General features: G+C 34.2%; 1 protein-coding gene across 1 annotated transcript in view; it reads left to right on the top strand.

Annotated features, from left to right (window-relative positions):
- Positions 1 to 24,660, top strand: part of Smp_152500 (putative cyclic-nucleotide-gated cation channel) — a gene marked incomplete at both ends in the record, with an annotated part of 32,632 nt that overhangs the window by 1,510 nt on the left and 6,462 nt on the right. The window contains 5 exons of the mRNA XM_018797258.1: positions 8,573 to 8,661; positions 10,733 to 10,829; positions 11,571 to 11,725; positions 17,735 to 17,818; positions 19,832 to 19,928. Of these exons, the coding sequence (XP_018652318.1) occupies positions 8,573 to 8,661; positions 10,733 to 10,829; positions 11,571 to 11,725; positions 17,735 to 17,818; positions 19,832 to 19,928 (522 nt within the window). The remainder of the gene's footprint in view (positions 1 to 8,572; positions 8,662 to 10,732; positions 10,830 to 11,570; positions 11,726 to 17,734; positions 17,819 to 19,831; positions 19,929 to 24,660) is intronic.

The following is a 24,660-nucleotide window of genomic DNA, read 5'->3' as shown; positions in this document are numbered from 1 at the left end:
GTGAGTCAATTGAAGCTAGACCCCCATGGAAAACCTGGAAGCACTGGACGACCGTTTCGTTTTCCATGGTGGTCTAGCTTCAATTGATTCACGCTTTCAACTATGAAAAAAAGATATATTTAATTCACAAATGTCAGTACAAATGAATTGTACTTTATCAAGTAACATAAAAGGATGAAAATAATTCAACATTCAAGATTGACAAAAAAACTATCTTCGTGATAAGTCTTAAGGTATTTTTATCAGCCTTTGAGTATACAAGTTGGTTAATATACATAATTATTCAGTCAGAACAAATGGAAAGGCGAAAACATGTATCCCAATACCTGTATGTTGAAAAACGCACAAGTTTTGGGTAGAGCACCTAAGTGGATGACACCAATTTTTTTGTCGATTAAACATTTTTGACTAATTGTATCCTTTTCAAATTTTTGGGATATCCATTCAATTATTTTACCAAAACATTAAGTTTATGAGTATTCTCATAGTTTACGACACGAACCAGGAGGCACTGAACAGCTGTCTCATCCGCCTGTAACTATTCTGGAGTTAATGTCAGTCACAAGTTGGGGTATGGGGTCAGCAACCCTATCTCGTAGAAAAAGCTTGTTAAAACGACGCTAACCAAAATAAATAATATATTTGTAAGATCCTAATGAGTGGAAAAATGATATTCTTTGACATTTCGTGACTCAGTGTAAGCTACTTCTGCAGAGAATAAGTAACCAAATCAAAATTAATCCATATTTAAATAATACAACGGAACAGCACATAACAGTGGAACAGATGGATAAAACACTTTGAGGAACTCTTGAATAGACCAGCTCCATTGAATCCACCAGACATCGAAGCAGCACACACAGATCTTCCTATAAGTGTCACCCCACCAACGGTCGAGGATATCAACAAGGCAATCAGAAAAACCAAGAGTAGGAAAGCGTCAGGACCTGACAATATACCAGCTGAAGCTCTGAAGTTACACATAGAAGTAACAACAAGCATGCTCCACGCTCTATTCAGGAGGATTCAGGGGGAAGAATAAGTGCCACAAAGAAGGATATCACATCAAGATATCAAAGAAAGGAGATTGGAGCAAATGTGAGAACTATAGAAGAATCACACTAATATCGGTTACAAGAAACGATTTCAACAGAATGTTGCTGAACCGGATGAAAGACTCATTAGACACTTAGATTCGACATCAACAGGTCAGATTTCGTAATGATCGGTTGTGCACACACTTAATCGCCACACTTCGGATCATAGTTGAACAATCAGTTGAGTGGAATTCGTCACTATACATCAACCTCCTTCACTAAAAGAGGTCGTTTGACAGTGTGGATAGAACAGCATGGAATCTTCTTCAACACTGTGAAGTGAGTACCAGAGAAAATCGTCAACATCATACGCAATTAACACGGAGGACTACCCTGCAAATTGGTTCATAGAAGACAGATCAAAGACGCATTCCAAGTGAGGACTGATATCATACAAGACAGCCTATCCTCTCCTTTTCTCTTTCTTTTGATATTTGACTGGATTATGAAGACTTCAACATCTGACGGGAAGTACGCAATAAAATGGATATGTTGAATGCAACCAGACGATCTGAACTTCGCGGATGACCTGACTCTTTTATCCCATACACATTACCAAAGGAAGGTCAAGACAACTGGTATAGCTTTAGCCTTTGCACCAGTAGGCCTCAACATACATAAAAGATAAAACAAGATCCTCAAATACTACATAGAGACCACCAACGCTATCACACATGATGGAGAAGCTCTAGAAGATGTGGAATCTTTCACGTACCTGAACAGCATCACCTATGAACAAGGAGGATCCGATGAAGATGTAAATATGAGGATCGGCAAAGCAAGGGCAGCATTCTTTCAATTCAGGAACATATAGAACTCAAAACAACTATTAACCGATATCAAAGTCAAAATCTTCTACTGTACAGAGCTGAAAAGTGGAGAACTATTACAACCATCATTAAAAAGGTTCAATTACTTATAAATAATTGTCTACGCAGGATACTGAATATCCAATGGCCGAATACCATTAGCATCAGCCTACTATAAAGGAGAGTAATCTAGCTTCCAGCTGAGGAGGAAATTAGGAAAAGACGATGGAAGAGGATGGAACACACATTTTGGAAATCATCAAACTTCATCATGAAGCAAGGGCTAAATTGAATTCTTGAATAAAAAGTTAGTGGTTTAAACTACGGTCACTTAACTTACTGTGACAAAAATTGTTAGCCATAATAATATCGCCACTAATGAATGGTTTTAATATTGTGTTCCTGGAGTTCTAGAGAGTAGTGACCGATAGACGTTGCCAATGTTAGATGTGATAATTTTTACCTTCTCCCGTTCATAAAAGATAGTGTTGCAATGTCGCAAACCAGCTAAGTTTAGAAATGAACGCCACTGGATACAAACTCAGTAGTCTATAGACTGAAGATTCTTAGTTAGATCCCCTGTTATGTGATAGTGAAGGCACACTTCTGAGGAGGTTCATACTAAGACCATACAACTGTTTAAAGTTTTCCGACTTTCTTTGGTGATCTATCTATGATCAGTGCATGGTTAAAACTATGAAAGTTTAACAATCTCTCTCCCTTTAAGCTTGTAGATGTTAATAACAACCAACCTCATTTATTCTAATTAACCCATATTCAAATAAAAGTTCATTATCAATGTTACAATATTTTATTTAATAATAATATTGTTTGTAAGCAAATTTGAATAGAATGTCAATTAGACGAATTACACTAACACTTTGATATCATGTTTTATGTTTAAATTTTGTTTATTAATTTAATGAATAATAAACTAAAAAAAAATTTCAAATTATTTTGAAATATGATTGTGGTGTTGTAGTATGGTCTACTTATATCCATATAAGTAGTATATGGCGATAGTCAGGCATAGAATGTATTTTGGCAGAGGACTGATAAAGAAAGAACTGAAATGAAGCTCAATTGGTAGGAAAATGCATGAACAGTGGAATTAGAGAAGATGGATTGATATTTGTAGAAGAAACAGTGAAGATTGAGACAATTGATTGTTATTTTGTAAATTAACTGTTTGCTGTATGGTTATCAAAATTTAGTGAGATAGTCTGTAATTTGTGCTTAAATACATTCGATTGTCACCAACTAGTGTTTTTGCTCACTACACTGTATGCTACGTATGTCAACATAAGTAGTATATAACACTAGTAAGGAATAGGATATCTGATAGCAAAAGGTCGAGAAAACCGAAAGAGGACAGAACAGAAACATAAAAAGCAATTGGTATGGAAATGTAGGAAAAAAAAAGAAATCTGAGACAATTTTCCAAATGAAATATTCACTATCTGGTTATTAAGTTTCAATAAGACATTCTGTAATTTTTTATTCAAATATATTCGATTGTTCTCATTTGTGTTGTCGTTCACTATACTATAACTACATCTCATACCCTATACCTTTGTTTATCAGAAAGAAATAAGAGCTTAGAATGTAGGTCAATAAAATAGATTGGTTCATTACTCTTGGTTGTTTGTTTTCTTCTTCTTCTTCTTCGTGTTGTTGTTGTTGTATAATTTATTTAATCATAATAAAATATTTTCATAGTTGAAATCATGAGTCCATTGAAGCTAGACCACCCCCCCTCCATGTAAAACCTGGGAGCACTGAACGGATAATAATAAAATATTATAATGAAAAAATATTTTTTTTTTAATCAAAATTGGGAGGAGATTAATTAAGATTAAAGGAGATGACTTTAATTATGATTAAAAAAAATTTTAATTATAAAAAGAGAAGGTGAAAATTACCTTACCCATATAAATATATGTCAATTGTTCTTTAGAACAATCAGAGATCTATAAGCTTATTAATCTTATTATTTGTTGATGTATTGATGTGGCTTTATGTTGATCTAATAAAATAATATATTATATAAAGACGTTTCAAACTGTTATATCCCGAGGAGAATGATGAATGGTAACTTTTGAGGACTATTTATGGACCAATACGATACGTATATTTCCTATTGTATCCTTGCGTATTCGTGAACATGTACCAGCATGGTTGGGAAAAGGAGTCACTAAAACCATTAACAGCGCCATCCTTTCTCACTTGGTAGACAGTGAACATCATATCAAAATAGAAGAAGCCTTCTCTGTTTTATATCAAGTTCCGAAAACTCTACCTCAAAGAGCTAGATTACGATTACTTTACATAGCCGAAGCCATCTGGATCAACTCTAGAAAACCAAATTTATGCATCCAAAAAAAGTATATCCAGCCACTATGTTTACCTTGGCCTACGACTGGATCACCGGTTTCCTAAACTAAATATTATAAACCTCCCCCTTTTTTTTTTCTTCTTTGTTGATCACCTCTATCTTAATCTTCACATCCATCATTCCTAATTCCTTTATCGTAATTATCTTGATAACATCCCCTTTTATTACATATTATATTCACACAACAATCTTATTATTATTACTATTACTATTTATCATTATTATCTCACTTGACAAGATGAAATTCTCCTACTATGCACTTTATTCACACAATTTTTTGCATTTTCATTTTTTCGAAATTACTATTAAATCGATTGTGACTAGACACTTGATTACAAATCACTTTGACCTTTATTAAATGACCTTTCTAATTTACAAATAACACAATTTTAAAGTATATATTATGTCGTAACAGATGCAAACGTTTACCATTTTTAACATATAACATTGTCAAATTCATTAATACATACCACATCTTGGCCTTTGTATAATATCACAATAATTATGGACTTATAACTGTAGAGCCTGATGATGAAGTTATTGAAAACAATTGTTCGCTCAAATATTGTTCATTTTTGAATTATTGTATAATTGTTAAGTAACTTAACTATTCATATTCGTATCCTTCTTATTATAAGCTTTATTTTGACCCATGAACTATTACTATACGATTTACCATTCTTGAGTTATCCCCAGGCTATTAATTACTGTTCCCCCTATTTACAGCCACATTTGACCAAATCTTGTACAAATGTTATTTTCTATTTTATGGTACGATATGGTCAGTTTGTTTGATATATAAACCCAGTGTGTTTGAGAATAATGATTCATATTGCAGAGGCTGTTATTGGTGTTCTGGACTTAACTGGCTGGGCTAGGCGGATAACAGGAACAACAAGTGCTCTAGACTGATCACACGGGTTTTATGTGTAATTGATCTGATTGATAAAATCACTGCTCTCCAATTTGTGGGTATTATCACGTTATACATTAAAATGGCATCTTGGCAAGTCAAATAATATAACATAAACTATTTAATAATACAGTCTTGAAATATTTAATGATTAACGTCTCATAATCTTCTCTAGTAGTGACCAGTAAATGAGGAAGCATAATTTTAATACACTTTCTTGAAGCTGATATGAAATTTAACTTGTAAGATCACAAGATGTTCCTGATCAATTTTCTATGATCATATTAATTCAATCAATTTCATTTATTTTTTCATTATAGACATTAAATAGGAATAATGTATATTTGTAAAATCTCAGTGAAGTGAATTTGAAGTAAATCCAATGTTTCGCTTAGCAATCTGGTCCAAGCTTTTTCAAGGAATTATAATCAAACATCAAAATTATCGAATATAAATAGGTATATGGTTCTCCAGTTTATTGTATACTGAATAGGTCATCCAATATATTATTCCTATTTAATATCTTACATCAATTCGGCACCCAAATACTATGAAACTATTCGCTCTAATTTAAACGAAAGTTCTTATATTTTTTTCATTATAGTTTAATCTGACATTTAATAATCATCTTGTTTAATTATTTAAGTTTCACTGATGTACTTTTTCAAAATTGTGAAAAAAACAATTCCGAAAAATTTGGAATATTGATGTTTCGACTAAATAAAACACTTTTTTTACACTCCTTTTTAACGGTTTGTGAAATATGCTCCCTGGATTTTGACTATATTGATAACAATGATAGTAATTATTTCAATTAAGTTTAAGTATAGGACATTATATAATCCTTTCATAGAATCAATACACTCTGTTTACATTTGTAAGTGAATGATGAGAATCTATAAAATATTAGAAATCCCCATGCTCTTTGTATTGTTATTGATATTTTATACAATATACATGAATGGAAAATAAGTATAACGTTTATATGAGCAATAAAAATAGAAATTCTATGTGTAATGATCATTAAGTCGACCTGTTTAAATATCCGGGCTACCTGTTTCCGCCATCTGGATATTTCAATAATTTATCTGTTTTCTTGTTTGTTTTAACACATCATTATGATTATTCGTTTCATAACCTATTCAAATGCATTTGTGAAAAGCTTACGACATTTCGCAATACAAGTTACACAAAAAGTCCAATCAGAGACATTGTGATTACTGGCAATATGCATCGAAAAGTATATATATTATTCACATATCGATTCCTGAACTGCTAACATATAACTGGTGACCACTCAATATTTATTGCAAGGGTCGATCAAGAAGTAACAAATGGAAACTTGATGAATTACTTTGTGCTGATAATTCTGTATTGAATAAAGCCAGTAATAATGATAATAATAATAAACTTAAACTGGTAAGCATAGGACGAAACGCGCGTCCTGGATTCCACTGCTAGCCACTATCCATCTTTGCTTACCATGCTTGTGAATTTAGACTATATCGAGGCAATACTCAAAGTATGCACATATGCGAGTTAGAGACTGACCAGTTTCAGTCCTAAAACATCAATGGGAAGATCCAAACAAACAATACTAAGTAAATATAAACTTAGACTGTTGTTATGAATTATTATAATAGAAACATTTTTAATCTAAAAACTTAGGAAAGAACCTACCAATACTTCTTATAGCACATTTAAAAATATAAACATATTATTTAGTTGATTATGGTGTAGTTGAATAAAAAAATTGCTCTTTTAATTCGTAATTAGTCAAAACCTGAATAGTTTACTGGTAACATTACTTATTGTGATACTAAGTTAGACACTTCTGAATCTAGTAAAAAAAAACAGCTTTCGTCAAGGTTGCATGTATAAGTTTTTGGGAATAAAGCCCGAAAATTTTAGAAATTAAGTCAAGGTGTTCGTGTTCATAGTGTGGTGTGTGTTACTGATGTCAATAAATATAAGTAGTATGTATCATCAATCGAAAGTGAAATACCTGGAGGTAGAAGGTTAAGAAGATCAAAGGAAAGAGAACGAGAACGGTAAATGATTGATGTGAAAATGAAGAGACAGTGAAGTCTGAAATAATTGATTGATATTTTGCAAATTAAGTATTTACTGTATGGTTCTTAGATTTTACTAAGATGTTCTGTAATTTTGTATTCAAATACATTCGATTGTTCCCACTTGTGTTCTCGTTTATTAAAATAGCATAGAAGCGCTTAACTATCCAATTTCACTCTCTGATTATTATTTAGATAAAGCATTTAAAGAAATTAATTTGTACGATTATATCAGTATTAATGTATCATTATTTTCAGAAGCGGTTTGGTGGAGATTTTAGTAATTTTATAGTTGAGATCATGAATCAGTTGAAGGTAGACCACCATGGAAAACTCAGAAGCACTGGACGGCCGTTTCGTCCTATTGTGGGACTCCTCAGCAGTGGGCATCCACAATCCTGCCTTGTAAGATTCGGACACAGCATCTATCAGTCTCGCGCAGTGACCAGTGGAGTTCAACCGGGTCTGTTGTGAGATATTAACTCTCTGAAGACAATGGTGGACGGTTGCTCAAATTTGTGGATTGGTTGAAGCTAGACTTTAACACCGTTGGATGCCTACTAGCTCAGTGATCTAGAGGTTAAGCGCTCGCGCGCGAAACTGACGGGTCCTGGGTTCGAAACTCGCGAAGCCGGATCGTGAACTTGCAGTGCTGAGTACCACAATAGGACGAAATGGCACTCCAGTGCTTCCAGGTTAGTCATGGTGGTCTAGCTTCAAATGACTCATGATTTCAACTATTATTTTATACTCAAAACGTTACATCATGTTCTCTTTTTATGGGCTATTTTCATTCTTATGATGTCACTAAATACAAATACAATGATATATGAAATCTTGCTTTATTTAATATAATTAGAGTGATCAAACCTTGAAGTTATCAACCAAAATACCTTTCATAAAATATCTAATTAGAATAGACGTACTTTGTATCCAAAACATTTCAGTCTTTGTATGATTCAATCTCCATAGTGTTTCTTATATACAACGCCTTTGTAGAACACTGACGAAACCTAAATTAATTAAGATTAGAAAACAATACTGACAGACACACCCTCTCTTTGATAGATAGGCTACAATCCAATAAATAAGTCGTCCCTCAGTAACCCTAATTGTTCAACTTTTACCTTTCGACAATAACCATTATCTCCTTGTACATAAAAAAAATTTGCGCTCAGTCAAACGAGTATCAAACAGTTAAATTATTTATAGGGGTGTGATTTGATATTAATTACCTTAGTCTTATTTTAAAATTTCACCTAATGTTATTCCTATTCTAAATATAGGATAATGCCAAAAGTTATATGCGTGAAAATTCAGTGAATAAAGATCTGCAGAATCGAATTCTTCGCTGGTATGATTATGCTTGGTCAAAGTGAGTTTGTTGAAATTTTAAAAAATTTTGTAATCTGTAGTCTGATCAAAGTAAGTTGATATAGTTCTAGTCTTCTGACTGATACTGATATACATAAGGATAATGATAGTAATGTAAACAAGGATAAGATCCAAACCTACGGTTCATAGGTTGAGGTTTATGAGTTGGGAAAGCATACTACAGGCCAAAACAAATCAAATGTAAGATAACTACTCTTTATTATTGATAAACATATGTCTGTTGTGCAATCACACAGAGTATGACTTGGTGTGAAAGTCAGATTACAAGGAACGCTTTCTACTTCATATATAGATTTTATATGATATGTAATCAACAACATGAGCGTACTACATGTGAATTAGTGCATAATCAAGAATATCTTTAATGTTTATCACATTCCTCCGTATATGTCGACTTATCTGAAGCAGAAATTTATATTTCTGAAGATATTTAGTTGTCTGTGTTAGACGCTATTGATCTGTGTAAACTACATTATGATTGACTAGTTATGAGTCAATACTTTACATATAATCCACTTTAGCAGTGTAGAGAAGATATTAAAGAACTATTCAGGGCTTTAAATAGGCTATCAAGGGTAAATACTCTTTGGCCATATGAATAGGTTTCTTTACTTGAGTTTTATTTAATTTACAACAAGTGAACCGGATCCCAGCATAAGAAATTTACTATTCACGTCAAAAACTCCATGTTTATTGTAATATTCTTACTTATTTTTGTGGGTTTGTGGCCCGATTAATATATGACGTGATGATTCCACTAATTAGAGAGCAGTGAACTATCGATAGGACCAATGACACATAAAACCTGTACTAGCTGCTTAGAGTACCTATCGGTCCTGCTTTCTGCCTAGCTCAGTCAGTTAAGTCCAGAACACCTCTGCAATATCAATCAATTATTTTAAACATACTGGGTTTATATACCAACCAGACAGACCATATCGTATCATAAAATAGAAAATAACATTTGTACAAGCTTTGGTCAAATGTAGCTGTGAATGTCGGCGACAGTAATTGATAGACTGAACAACTCAAGAATGGTAAATCGTATAATGATAATTCATAAGTCAAAATAAAGCTCATAATAAGAGGAACATGAATATGAATCGTTTAGTTACTTAACAATCATACAATGAAAATAGATGTATCATATTGTTCTATAAATAACTCTCAAAGTTACCATTTATAATTCTCTTCGGGATGTAACAATTTTTAAAGTTGCAATATATGTAGACATTATTTTCTGGTTCGTTAAACATTTATTCAATTTAAGTGCTGTAGTATACCATAACATTTAATCAAATGTCTTTAACGTTTTACTTAGTTACTGAGTCCCTAACTGCTGGAAAAACTTGGTCATATCTAATATAGAGGTTTAAAGATATAGAAATATTATCATTTTAAATTACCTAAGAATAAACAGGACAGTATGAAAATCAGTCTTCAAGTTATTCATCAGATAGGTTTAAGAAATTCTTGTGTTACAATTTATTTATTTAAACATATAAATATTGGTACAAAGGAGCACCAGATATATATGCGCCGCACAAATCTCATTTGATTTGTATGAGGGCTGTGATACTGCCCAGGTGCCCAGACTGAAGCAAGTGGTTTTCTTAGGGGGCCACACCCGGAGCCTTTGACCTAAAGATCTGATCCACAAGGCAGGGGAGCATGGTGAGGAGATGTAGTCCCATGGTAGCCGGTGACCAACGATTGATTCATGCACCATTTGTTTCCTCAGGATAATGGAGCCCATGTGCACCATTGGTTTGGAATCAGGGTTTTCCAACTCCCCTAGGTGTACTTTCTGTGTCCATCAACCCGGTTAAAGCACCGGGCATTCGCTTTTTGTGTGTTACAAAATAATCATAGAACGAAACTGAACATGTCGACGGAGATATACTCGAAACTATGTGTAATTCTGATGAGTTTATAAAGTGCTGTTATTGTTAACTGTTTCATACCCATTTAATATGGATATAGTTTCTTTTTTAATAGACATTATAAAACACATTGTATCCATGTTATAACTTTTCATTTATCAGAGGAAGTGGACGTGGTGGTCAAGATATTAATTCATTGGGAATGTTACCGGATAAATTAAAAACAGAACTTGCACTTAATGTAAATTTGGAAACATTGAAAAAGGTAATTGATTTTACCTTGTTAATAGTATTTCACTTCTTCATTGTCATTACTTAATTATGGAATTCAATAATTTGATATATATATTTATATTCTCATAATATTTAAATATCATCAATAAGGCTATTAAAAACCCAGTACTATATTATGATGCCACCTCCTTAGCCTGCTTTTAATTGGAGATTCAATCCTGTTTGCGTAGTTACTAAGTACTGATACCACTAAATCATCAAGTGATTGAGATTGAACAATGTCTATAGTTGATCCCATAAAATACTGAAGTTCATGCTTTAAATTTTCACTGGATAACCGTTTCGTTTCAAGATGGATTTCCTTAAGTTCTAGTGAGAAGCCGTTACTAGTGGAGTTCAATCTGTCTGGGATGGGGACAGTTATCGGCTTCAAACAATGAATAAAGGTCTTAGTAAGATCATTGGTCGATTAGAGGCAGACAATAACACCGTTGGATGTCAGTTCAGAAGTCTAGAGGTTAAGTGTTGATGTACGAGACCGAAAGTCCTTGGTTCGAGTCCTTCATTCAAGATCGCGAATGCGCACTGCTGATGAGTCCCATACTAGAATAAAACGGCCATCTAGTGCTTCCAGGTTTTCGATGGTGGTCTAGCTTAGATAGACTCATGTACATCTTTGAATTTATAAGTACTATGAAATTATTTTTCTCTTCACGAATACATGTTTAATTACATTTTTTTTGTATTTTTTCAATATATATTCTCTTACAAGGTGACAATATTTCATGAATGTAGACCAGAATTTTTACATGATATTGTTTTAAAAATGCGTCCATTAGTTTTAACCCCTGGTGATTTAATTTGTCGTAAAGGTGAAATAGCACGTGAAATATTTATTATTGCCGATGGTGTACTTGAAGTACTCAGGTAAAAAAAGTGATTTTATTTCATTCAACTACTTTGTTCATAATTTATATGAAATTATTTGTTTTGCTATTTATTTTTGTTGCCTAGTATGTTCGTGTTAATTAATGACAATAATCGAATTGGTTTATGTTTTGTTGAATGTTTAGAAGAGAAATTGATAGTTTATGTTGATATTTAGGTTCATGAAATTTCATTGAACGTTTCAAAAGATCCCTTACTTACTTACTTACGCCTGTTACCTCCTATGAAGCATTGAATGCCAACCAGCATTCTCCAACCCACTCTGTCCTGAGCCTCCCTTTCTAGTTTTATCCAGTTTTTGCTCATTCTTCTTATGTCTGTCTCCATTTGTCGGCGTAATATGTTCTTTGATCTTCCTCTTCTCCTTTGACCTTCAGGATTCCATGTGAGGGCTTGTCTTGTGACGTAGTTGGGTGATTTCCTCAAAGTGTGTCCTATCCACTTCCAGAGCTTCTTCTGATTTCTTCCTCAACTGGAATCTGGTTTGTTGTCTCCCACAGTAGCTTATTGCTGACAGTGTCTGGCCAGCGGATTCGAAGTTTACTGCGTAGACAGCTGTTGACAAACACTTGTATCTTCTGGATGATGGCTTTCGTAGTTCTCCACGTCTTCGCCCCAAACAGTAGAACTGTCTTGACATTTGTATTGAAAATTCTGATCTTGGTGTTGGTTGACGATTGTTTTGAGTTCCAGATGTTCCTCAGTTGTAAATATACTGCTCTTGCTTTGCCGATCCTCGTTAAAAAAACGCCAACCAAAAAATCCCTACAGACTTGCTATATATAGTTGTGAGTTTTTATTTATAATCACATGGCGTTTTTTTAAAAAGAATGGGCAAAATATGATTTAATTAATGGAATAGTCTTGATAAGTATATATTTAAAGAGATTTTACACAAGATTAAAAGTTTGTTTACTAGGATATGATTTTTTTAATCTAATTTATTCCTTTTGCATAAACCTAGTTGAAATCCATTACGTACTTCTGGTAATCTAAAACATTTAAGATAACGTTTGTGAAGTAATGGGTACCCGGTGTCAAGATGTTGTCAAGATGTTTATGCACGTACCAAATGCCCTGGTATGGCCGAGAGTGGAGAGAGTCTGCTCTTCCTCTCGAAATGCTTTCACATGGCCATGCGTATATAGCCTCTGACAGGGACGTCCAACTCACTGTCTTCTCGTGGCATTACTGTTTTTTACGAAATTGAGAGGACAAAAAGTGAATGTCTGATGCTTTAAACGGGTCAATGGATATGGAGAATCCGCCTAAGGGAGTTGGAAAGCCCTGATTCCAAACCAATGGTGCACATAGGCTCCAGTATCCTGAGTGAAGGCTCCGGGTGTGGCCCCCTAAGAAAACCACCTGCTTCGGTTTGGGCACCTGGGCAGTATCACAGCCCTCACACAAATCAAATGAGATTTGTATGGCGCATATGTGTGTGGTGCTACCTTGTACCAATATTTATGTGTTTACATAAATAAATAAATATGCAAACCAAAGCCATTTCGATAAATTACGATTATTGTTCGATTCAATTTCCTAGATGAATAACCTTAACTTCTCCGTATTTATTCTTGCTGAAACCAAATATTATTGATTTTTTTATATCGTACACAAACTGTCACTCAATCAAAAGGAATAATACTGAATATTATAGAGTGTTTTAAATTCAACAATGCACATGATTTCACTGTTTAGTCTAAGTTATATTGTGATCTTATGTAGAATTTGTTATATATATATATATATATATATATATATATACAGAAAAGAGTAAGGTCAAAGAACACACTGCGTCCAGAATTGGAAGCAGACATGAATAGGATAAATAGCAACTGGAAACAACTGGAAAGGGTTGCCCAGGTCAGAGTCGGATTAGGGATGCTGGTGGTTGTCCCGTAATCCTCCATGAGAGATAAGAGGCGTAGGTATATATATATATCAAGGCGTTAATAAAAGTTGATCCCATTTAAACATAACCATTATCCATCAGTAAATCCACAACCTCATAAAATGTAATTATATTACCATTGTGTTCAAATCCAATGGTTTCATGTTTTTCAACATTCAAAACCCGCTTTCATAAATATTCAGGTAAACTCTATAATGTAGGAATGTTAATTTTCTTAAAATTCACTATTGTATTCAATCTTTAGGTCAGATAATGATTGTTTTGATTGTTAAATTTCTTTGTTTTGATATCAGTAAAGGAATGAAAAACTAAAAAAATGGGTAACTGATAGAAACATAAATTATCGGTCATTTGAATAAATCTACAAAGATTTATTCATCTTTATTTCCACGGAACTGATAAAGAAAATTTTTAATTGGGTCAAAATTTATGTTTTTAATTAACTGATCATTGAATACAAATTATTAAAGTAATATGTATTCAAAATAAGAATATAAGTCATTCATCTATAAGAAAGAAGATAAAATGATGATGATGGAGGAGAGTGAAAAATTCGCTAAAATAAAAATTCAGAATTCTTCTAGTCAGATTACAATAATAAGAGTTCAGAAGGGGTTTTGTGGAGATTTTAGTATTTTTCATAGTTGAAATCATGAGTCAATTGAAGCTAGACCACCATGGAAAACCCAGAAGCACTGGACGGCCGTTTCGTCCTATTGTAGGACTTCTCAGCAATGCGCATTCACGAACCCGCACTCGCGAGACTCGAACCCAGGACCTACCAGTCTCGCGCCAGAGCACTTAACCGATAGACCACTGAGCTAGTCGGCATCCAACGGTGTTAATGTCATTTGGATCATTTTATCAGTTTGGGGAAAGATTGTCATTGTAGTGGATGCTCAAATACAGCAAGTATAAAAACAAAACATACATTAATTATCAGATACATTACGAACATGGTTAGATGTCATTTAAAAAGGCAAATGAATAAGAGTGCACATTACGAAGGTTTCTCACAAAAAGAAATGAAGCAGAAATCGAAATTTCGGGCTTATTTTATCCGGTGTCATAACTGAGTATGAATATAACTGATATTGAAAACCACCAACCTCTTAATGTTACATTTAACGTGTTGACTTCTTTTGACCACAATTACTTACTTACGCCTGACATCCCTCGTGGTGTAGCATAGGCCGACAACCAGCATTCTCCATCCAACTCTGTCCTGGACAACCCTTCCCAGTTCCTTCCACTTGTTATTCATCCTTCTCACGTCTACTTTCAGTTCTCTCTGCAATTAGTTCTTCGGTCTTCCTCTTCCTTCGTTCTCTTCAGGATTCTAAAATAACACTTGCTTCGTGATGCAGCTTGACGATTTCCTCAGTGTACGTCCTATCCACTTCCGACATCTTCTCCTAATATCCTCTTCAGCTGGAAGCTGGATTGTTCTCTCCTATAAAACGCTGTTGCTGATAGTAAACGGCCAGTGAATGTTGAGACATTCGTTTGTAAATACGTGTGCCTTTTTGATGATGGTCGTAGTAGTTCTGGAAGTTCTAGCTCCGTACAGTAGAACTGTCATGAGGTTCGTATTGAAGATTGTGACTTTGATGTTGGTTGGCAGTTGTTTTGAGTTCCATATGTTCTTCAACTGTAAAAATGCTGTCCTCACTTTGCCAATCCTTGCATTTACATCTTCATCTGATCCTCTTTGTTCATTGGCAATGTTTTCGAGGTATGTGAAAGATTCTATATATTCCAGAGCTTCTGCACGAAAACAAGTACACTAAATATATTTCTAGTAAAAGCTTTAAAATTTTAAAAGAAAGATCAAACTGTGTCAAAAATGAATAAAGTACAAACATTTGTAGAGATTATTCAAAGCCTGTTGGCAACACAAATATTGAGACAAAAATTTAAGCTGGTAAAGCAGTTGACATACGATCGTAAACTATGTCATATAAGTATCGAATCACATAGTCTAGACAACACTCTACTGGTCAAAGATTAATGACGAATGTTAGGTGTGTCTAGTCTTCTATTACTGATTTCATTTTGTTAATTAAGTTAAATGATAACCACTGGTTTGAGTAAATTGATATTGCACGCATTACGTTGAGACGTTAGATTGGTATTGGTTTCTATTCAGTGTTATACATCACGGTCATAGAACAAGCTAAAGTCTGAAGATTATGAATTGAAGGTTTTGTTTTGTGATTAGTGCATATTGTGAAAATAATTCGAAATGAATGTAAATAACTTATCAAAGCTGTTTTGGATCTTACCATCTATTTAATCTTTTTCATCTTTACGCTCAAAACTACTTATATGTTACACTTTTTTTAAGATTTACTGTTTAGTACAAATTATCTTAATTATGAATTAAATTTTTAACACCTTTTCACCTGTTCCAGAAAGCCCTCACTTATGACATTGATCATCATCCAGTGATCAATCAATTGTGATTACATCTCAGTTCTACAGGAGGTTGGTAGCGGCCCGAATAGCTCAGTGGTAACGTCTCTGACTGTGAAGCTGAGTGACACGGGATAGAATCCGCCAGGAAGCACCAGTTCCTTCAAGATTACAGTTACACTTTGCTAACGAGTGCCAAGTAGCAAGAAACCCGGGTCCAGGGTTTCCTGTTGACCACCTCCAACCACCATATTAACTTAGCGTAGTGCACGCAATGTCGAGCCACTTAGACTAGTGGCCACATTGCAACTTGATCGATAGCATTCGATCTGCACTAGGAAGGACTTGACACACATGACATTGATCACCACCCAGTGATCAATCAATTGTGAGCCTTCACAATCTTAAATCATTTTAAATAAAGCCAGAACAAATATTGATGCAGAATAATATGAATTCATTATATTTCGTGGATTCGCATCAGCTGCTTACAACCAAATATGTATTAGAATTTCAGCATTGGGGGTAATAAATAGTGTGGAACAATTGACATAAGTGAATGTAAAGGATTGGAATGACAAAAGGTTATCAATGATAACTACATATTAATTATAGAAGGGGTTTTGTGGAGATTTAGTATTTTATTATAGTTGAAAGCGTGAGTCAATTGAAGCTAGACCACCATGGAAAACCTGGAAACACTGGACGGCCGTTTCGTCCCATTACGGGACTCCTCAGCAGTGCGCACTATATATATATATATGCAAGGAAAGGTCAAGGAAACATAAAGGGTGGGTGGTGTAATAGTTGAGTGGAGTTCAGAGACAGATAAGATAAAATGTGTGATAATTTTAGAGGTAATGAAGGATTGATGGAATTAGAAAGAAATAGGATGGGTTACGTAATAATTGAATAGGATTTGGAGAGCTTATATAATTCAAGAGGAACAAGTGAGCGGAAATGTGTGAGTGAAAGGGTGGTTTAAGAATTGGGTAGTGGAAGAGGAATATAATACAAACTAAATTTTAACCAAAATAAAACTAGTAACCAAAACACCAAAACAAAAAAAAATTGTTTAACCAGGGTAGTAATAAGTTTATCACTGTCTCTTCTTGAATACATAGATCCGGTTTAAGCAACCCGGAGAGCAGCCGTACTTCTTTGTCAGCTAATAATTTTGAAAGCATGAGAAATATCAATGGTGTACCCGGTGTCAAATAAATATCGAGCTATCGCACTGATGAGAGCCATGGTCCTTCTCAGCCTCAGTTTCTTCAAAACATGCTCAGAAGTGCGAACATGTACTCTTCTCTCGGTTCTTCCAATGTATGTACTTTGGCACGTACATGTTAATTGGTAAATACAGTTGGAGCAACTGAGAAAAGAGGACTTGTCAATTTTAGTCGGAAAAATTTCTTTTTTCTTCTTATTAAGTTCATCTTAATATTCTTATTCTCAATTCAGATAAACATTTAAGATCTATTACAAATCCTCATACTGAGAATATTCAACGTTTTGTTTTACAAAACTGTTTAGAAAGCTTTAATTTTCGGACAATAAAACGTATTTGTTACATTTTATTGTCAATAAAATCTACTTTTAAAGAAAAAAACTGTCTCCCCTTTTTGTTTATTACGTCTGTTTGTTTTTTTCAATAGTGAAGAAAATGAAGTTCTTTCTACAATGGGTCCAGGTGATTTTTTTGGTGAAATTGGAGTATTAAATTTAGATGGGATAAATAGGTAAGCTAAATTTATTTTATATGAATTATTCAATTTCATTTCTTCTACTTATTTCAAATGTCTTATTTAAATATTTTCGTAGTTGAAAGCGTGGGTCAATTGAAGCTAGACCAACAGGCAAAACCTGGAAGCACTGCTTGACGGCCGTTTCGTTCTATTGTGGGACTCCTCAACAGTGCGCATCCACGACCTAGCTTCGCGAGATTCGAACGCAGGACCTACCAGTCTCACGCTAGAGCACTTAACCGATAGACCACTGAGCCGGCATCCGTTGGTGTTTATGTCTAACTCCAACCAATCCACTTAATCTCCACAAAACCCCTCCTGATTATTATTTAAGTATGTTTGACTAAATTACTTGTATAAATATCTTCCAATATTTAGTAAGATAATTATTGATAGAAATACACTTGTTACCTATCGTGGAGCGTAAGCTTCCGATCAGGATTCTCTAAAGAACTTTATCCTGGGCTGTTTTTTCCAGTTTTACCAAGTGCTGCTCATTTTTTTTTTGATGTCTCGCTCTAATTTCCTACTTAGAAAATAAAATGTTACAGTATTTAATTCAAATGTTATATGCGTCAGTCCTAAACTTTGTAATCTAATAGCACCGTTATATAATTTAAATAACAGTTTTCTATCACGATAGATGAGATATCAGCCGTTAAACAAGTCAGTCGCTATCTGGACTCAGTAGCTTATGAATAACGTTTTGGAACTCAAAGAGAAAGACACTGGACTCGAGCCACAGTAACTACATTAACTTTAAAATACAAGTGCAAACATCTGACTTGTTTTTGAATGGGATAAAGAGCTTGTTTTAAAGCTTCCAACAAGTCATAGTCCATCTATTATACAAAATTTACCAAAATGTTTTTAACACTAGATACTTGTTCACATCTTTATGGCAACGTTCTTATAAGAATAATAATGAATGTTTACGAAACGATATAAGTAGTACTCATTTTACCACAAATATAGTTATGCTGCCTATTGAACTTAGACAAATAACTTTCCACGAAGACCATTACTACAATTGCTGGTTCATACTTTGATACTATATGTATACCAAAGTATTTATTATGATGATTTTCACTATTCACAGTTAGCACTTTTTTTGGTAGTTGATGTTAGTTTTTTCTAAAAGTGATATTCAAGTAAAACTAACTTTTCTTTCATCCATAATATCTGGCTACAAGATGTTCATAAGCTAAGTTACACATTTAAATCAGTGATAATTCGAAGCACATCTGTCAAGTAACATAACTTGATTGATCAAAACAAGCTGAGACCAAGTTTTGATTAGTGTTTTTCTATCTAATTTTAAAGTATGAAAGTGGAAATATTCAACTCATACTTAGATGAATATTTCTTACTTGCTTTACCTTTTTTTCTGGTTAGCGTTTTTTTAGTGAGTTGGTTTTCTACGGGATGGGGTCACTAACCCCATACCCAACCTTCCCCTTTTACCCGGGCTTGGGACCAGCAGTAGCCCACGGAGGAGCTACAGGCGGAGTTTGAATACTTCTTACATAGACTCAAATAGACGATACATATATACGTATCAATATTTTCTTTATACCATTTATTACCATTTACATGAACAACCAAAGGAAATGATTTTAGAAAATGTTCATTTACGGTAAAACTTACAATTCACTTATTATCTGTAATTTAATTATCTTTGTACGTAGCTTTGTAATGTAGGTTTATTGTGACAGAGTAAAATACTGTAGGACTATCCAAAATGAATTAGTTAGAATGAGGGTTTCGAATAAATGCTTTGGTGGCTGAATATCAACTACCTCTAATCCTTGCCAACTGTATTACTTACTATAAATACTAGCTGGAGAACAACCTGGAAACTTGTAACATTAAAAATTATTATTCTCTGAACCTTTTAATAGTTTGTACTCAAGATCTTAATTGATACAGAACTCATGTCATTCAGCTTTCACACGACCAATATAAACTCTTATAATTACAGTTTAGTTCTTTTCTTTATCGTTTTAGACGAACTGCTGATGTACGTGCTGTTGGATATGCTGAATTATTTGTTCTAGCACGTGATGATATATTAAAAGCACTGAAAGATCATCCAGAAGCTGAGGTAATATTGGTCTTTTTGCCAGATTATTTGTCTCATTACAATTATCATTTGCTATCAAGACGTTTTCAATAATAGTAATTTTTAAGTGATTTTAAGTCATTGAAAATGGATTGATCAGTATTGTTACTCTTGGCTTGTTATATGAAAATGATTGAAATAATTCATTATTGCAATTTCTGAATCTTTTACCGATTGAATTTATTTTAAACTGGTGATTCTTCGATATTTAAACGCGTTTTTCAGTAATGTTGGATAGTGGATAGCAGTAGAACTTAGGATATGTGTTTCATTCTTTTGGGACTTGTCGTCTGGATGTACCTATATTCTAGAACTGATGTTTTCACCAAGAATCGAACACTATACCTTCCATTTCAACCGACTAAAACAACCATTGATATCCTGGTTTCAGATAGATACTAGGTTTGTATTTTTCAGATTGAATATCAACTCTAAGATGCGGCTACATCCAGTTGACGAGTCCCAAATAGGACTAAACGCGCGTACTGTATCCCACTGATAGCCACTATCCATCTTTGCTTATAATACTTGTGAATTAAGGCCATATCGAGGTAATATGCATAGTATGCACAGATGCCAATAAGAGACTGACCAATTGCAATCCTGAACATCAATGGGAAGATTCAAATAAACAATACCAAAGGGACTTTTGAAACACATCGTTACTTTATACACTCTAATCATGGCTAAAGAGTTTTCTTCCGATGAAATCGTTGACTTTCGTTTGCTGGTTTATAAAATTAAACAAACATTTGACATATATTGTTATCATTATTCCATGTTATCGTTGAGTGTTTAATTTTGATAGTCACTATTCAAGCTATTCACATTTAATCCTGCCTAACCAGGAAAATGATTAATTATTTACTCAATCATTCATCTGAATCATCTACCTAAGTCCACATTTGAAATTCTTGTATTCCTAGATATATATCACGTAACTTGATTGTCATATAATTGCGAATTATATATATATGGATATGTATTCGAATAAACAATAGGATTTCACACCTCATTTGTACATTGTTTCCATTTAATCTCAAAAATAAATTATGTCGAATACAAGAATGTTATCCAAATGGATAACAAATAATGGATTGATGGTATTTGTTTATATTATTATGATGGCTTTTTCATCTTTTAAATAGTTATGGGTAGTTGGGGATTGATCTTTTTTACACTGATAAGGATGCCAGCAGAAGAGCGAGTGAAAAAGGGCACATATTAATGAGGGCGACTATCAAAAGCATGACCATAAACGAGGCGCAGGTTATTAGAAATGAGAAGTGAAAGGGGAAGAAAAGTTTTAATGGCGTGAAATATGTTTGAATGACCCTCTGTTGTGGAAGGTCTTCCTAAAATGAACAATGCGTTGGAAGGGTGGCACAGTGGTCTTAGCAAAGTTGTTGGATGATCTTCCACAACAGAAGGTGATTCGAACATAATCCAGACCATCAAGTGTTATTATCCCTTTCAATACTCACCTTTAATAATATGGTCACTTTTTATGATGTCTGTTTGCACTCAGCCTTTTGCTCACGCCCTTTTAAATTGATACCAGATTGATCATAGAAACTTACTGATCATGCCAAGTTTAGTCATTTATACTGTACTCAACCCATTCATATCGAGTCACATTGATTAATAAACAACTAATTTTCTCCTTGTAAGACGTACTAGACGTTAAAATAGAAAATATATTGTAGAAATTTCGAAGGAAATTCTTATAAATTGTATACTAGTTTTAGAATAACCGGAGATAATTTAATAGAAATATCATTCGTCTCATTGTGCATAGTGATTCATCAAACAGCTATTCGTAGCCTTCATAAAAATGATTTTTAATACTACTAGTCAACAGATAACTATTTTTAGAAACTGTATTGTGAACTTGGTAAAAAGTATGCTGGTTATTGACAAAAATTACATGTAGTTTATTTCAGTGTATAGCTTAGGCATATTTTATTTCATCTGAACTACATCAACTAGACGCATATGTATGACTATGCTGGCATTCTTACTGAGATTGAAATCCAGTACTGATAAAATAAAATGCTAAGAGGTTTGTCATTGGGTTACCATGTTATGAGAATCATATGACTTAAGGTTTACAGTTATTTTTGTCGTAACCAAATTATTTAACGAATAATGACATGTCTATTTATTAATTAGAACAATATATATAAGCTAGCAGTTTTGTTTTCAGTTAAGCCTTCACCATAGTTTACTCCTATATGCATATAAGAAATTACTTTGCCATATCCTTGTGGATTAGTTGAGGTTAGACATTATCACCAATGGATCCCAGTTCAGTGGTCTAGAGATTAGGCATTTGCGCGAGACCGAAGGTCCTGAGTTCGAGCACTGTGGGCGAGATCATTGATGTCCACTGCTGGAGAGTCCCATACAAGGACGAAAAGCTGTCTGGTTATCCTAGGTTCTCAATGGCTGTCTAACTCTGATCGATTCATTATCTCAGTGAAATTCAACAATCTCCACAATCACTTACTGACACCTGTGTATAAATATAAATTCAGGTGCTCCTGTAGAGAAAGCTATAGTGGACACACAACTGGATAACTGAGCCAAAGAGTTAGTGAACACCTGCCTCCGTGGTTAGGAAAGGGTATTGACAAAGTAATACGCAGCACTGCTCTATAACAAGATGTAGTAGATAGAAAATTGAAGTGATTTGTCGTTTTCTAAGAAGTTTTCTTTATGGGGTTCATGTGCGAAGTGAAGTGCGAAGTACGCCTGTTACTCCCAATGGAGCATAGGCCGCCGACCAGCTTTCTCCAACCCACTCTGTCCTGGGCCTTCTTTTCTAGTTCTTTCCAGTTCTTGTTCATTCTTCTCATGTCTGTCTCTATTTCTCGGCGTAATGTGTTCTTTGGTCTTCCTCTTCTCCTTCGACCTTCAGGATTCCATGTGAGGGCTTGTCTTGTGACACAATTGGGTGATTTCCTCAAAGTGTGCCCAATCCACTTCCAGAGCTTCTTCCTGATTTCTTCCTCCGCTGGATGGAATCTGGTTTGTTGTCTCCCACAGTAACTTGTTGCTGATAGTGTCTGGCCATCGGATCCGAAGTATCTTGCGTAGACAGCTGTTAATAAACACTTGTATCTTCTGGATAATGGCTTTCGTAGTTCTCCACGTCTCTGCCCCATACAGAAGAACTGTCTTGACATTTGTATTGAAAATTCTAACCTTGGTGTTGGTTGACAATTGTTTTGAGCTCCAGACGTTTTTCAGCTGTAGGTATGCTGCTCTTGCTTTGCCGATCCGCGCCCTCACATCTGCATCTGATCCACCGTGTTCATCAATGATGCTGCCCAGATATGTAAAGATTTCCACATCCTCCAAAGCTTCTCCGTCAAGTGTAATTGGATTGGTGCATATTGTATTGTATCGGAGAGTCTTGCTTTTCCCTTTGTTTATATTGAGACCTACTGCTGCTGAGGCTGCTGCTACACTGGTCGTTTTCTCCTGCATTTGTTGTTGCGTTTGTGATAGAAGAGCCAGATCATCCGCGAAGTCTAAATCGTCAAGCTGCATCCTGCCTGTCCACTGTATCCCGTGCATTCCTCCAGATGTTGACGTCTTCATAATCCAGTCGATCACCAGGAGAAAGAGAAAGGGTGAGAGTGGGCAACCTTGCCTAACACCGGTCTTTACCTCGAACGAGTCGGTGAGTTGTCCTCCGTGGACGATTTGGCAGTTTAGTCCATCATAGGAGTTCCGTATGATGTTGGGGTTCATGTAGCAGAAGCTAAAGGGATTCGAGCTAACAATTCAAGTTTTTGTATTTATAATAGATTTGTAATACCTTCATTTCCTCCTTAGCCAAATTAGCCTTAATCCAAGATTTTACATATTCTTATTTTGCATACTCTTTGTTCGTTCATTTTTCTCTACCCATCTTTTTTCTTCTCCAAATATACGCTTCATTGTCTAAATATATGAATTCTTATTGCATAATCTTATAATAGGAATAATATATTAGTAAAATCTCAGTGAATGAATTTGAAGTAAATCCGACGTTTCGCCTGGCAATCTGGTCCAGACATTTTTAAGGAAATATATATTATTCCTATTTAATTTCCTACATCAAATTGGCGCCCAAATACTGTGAAACTATTCGCTCAAATTTAGACAAAAGTTCTTATTGAATCTTATAATGTTGTTTCATTGTCATTGACCTATTTCCCATTGCAAAACATGGATCCAAGCCTTACTATTCTTATCACATCTGGTACATCTGTCTTCACACTACAGACTTGTACCTCCTACTTATTGTGTTTGTTTATGTAATCCATTCCACTATTATCACTGACTCATAAATTGCCTTGAATAGTTTAATGATTTCATCTATCTATATAAATATTACTGCATATCAGCATAAAGCCTGAAAAACAATCTTGTTCGTTTATGTATGTTGTTGGGATTCATAATATGGAAATTTTTAAAATTTAATAATTACACTCATCTCCACAAATACTTTACGTTTTACCGATCAAACGTTACTTCATTTTATATACTACAAATATCTTTAAATCAATTGATTTCAGTTTCCAATGATAAGAAATTAAACTGGCGCCACTTTTATTTTATAAAATCTGTATCGAAGTATAAAAGTTAGTTTATCTCAATTACTGAAACGGTTTAAAAACATATCGAGCATTTAATATAGTCGACTTTATTATTCTTCATTTAT

Source organism: Schistosoma mansoni, chromosome 4 (genome assembly GCF_000237925.1).
Source record: "Schistosoma mansoni strain Puerto Rico chromosome 4, complete genome".
Classification (NCBI taxonomy): Eukaryota; Metazoa; Platyhelminthes; class Trematoda; order Strigeidida; family Schistosomatidae; genus Schistosoma; species Schistosoma mansoni.
This window is presented reverse-complemented; position numbering and strand designations above follow the sequence as displayed.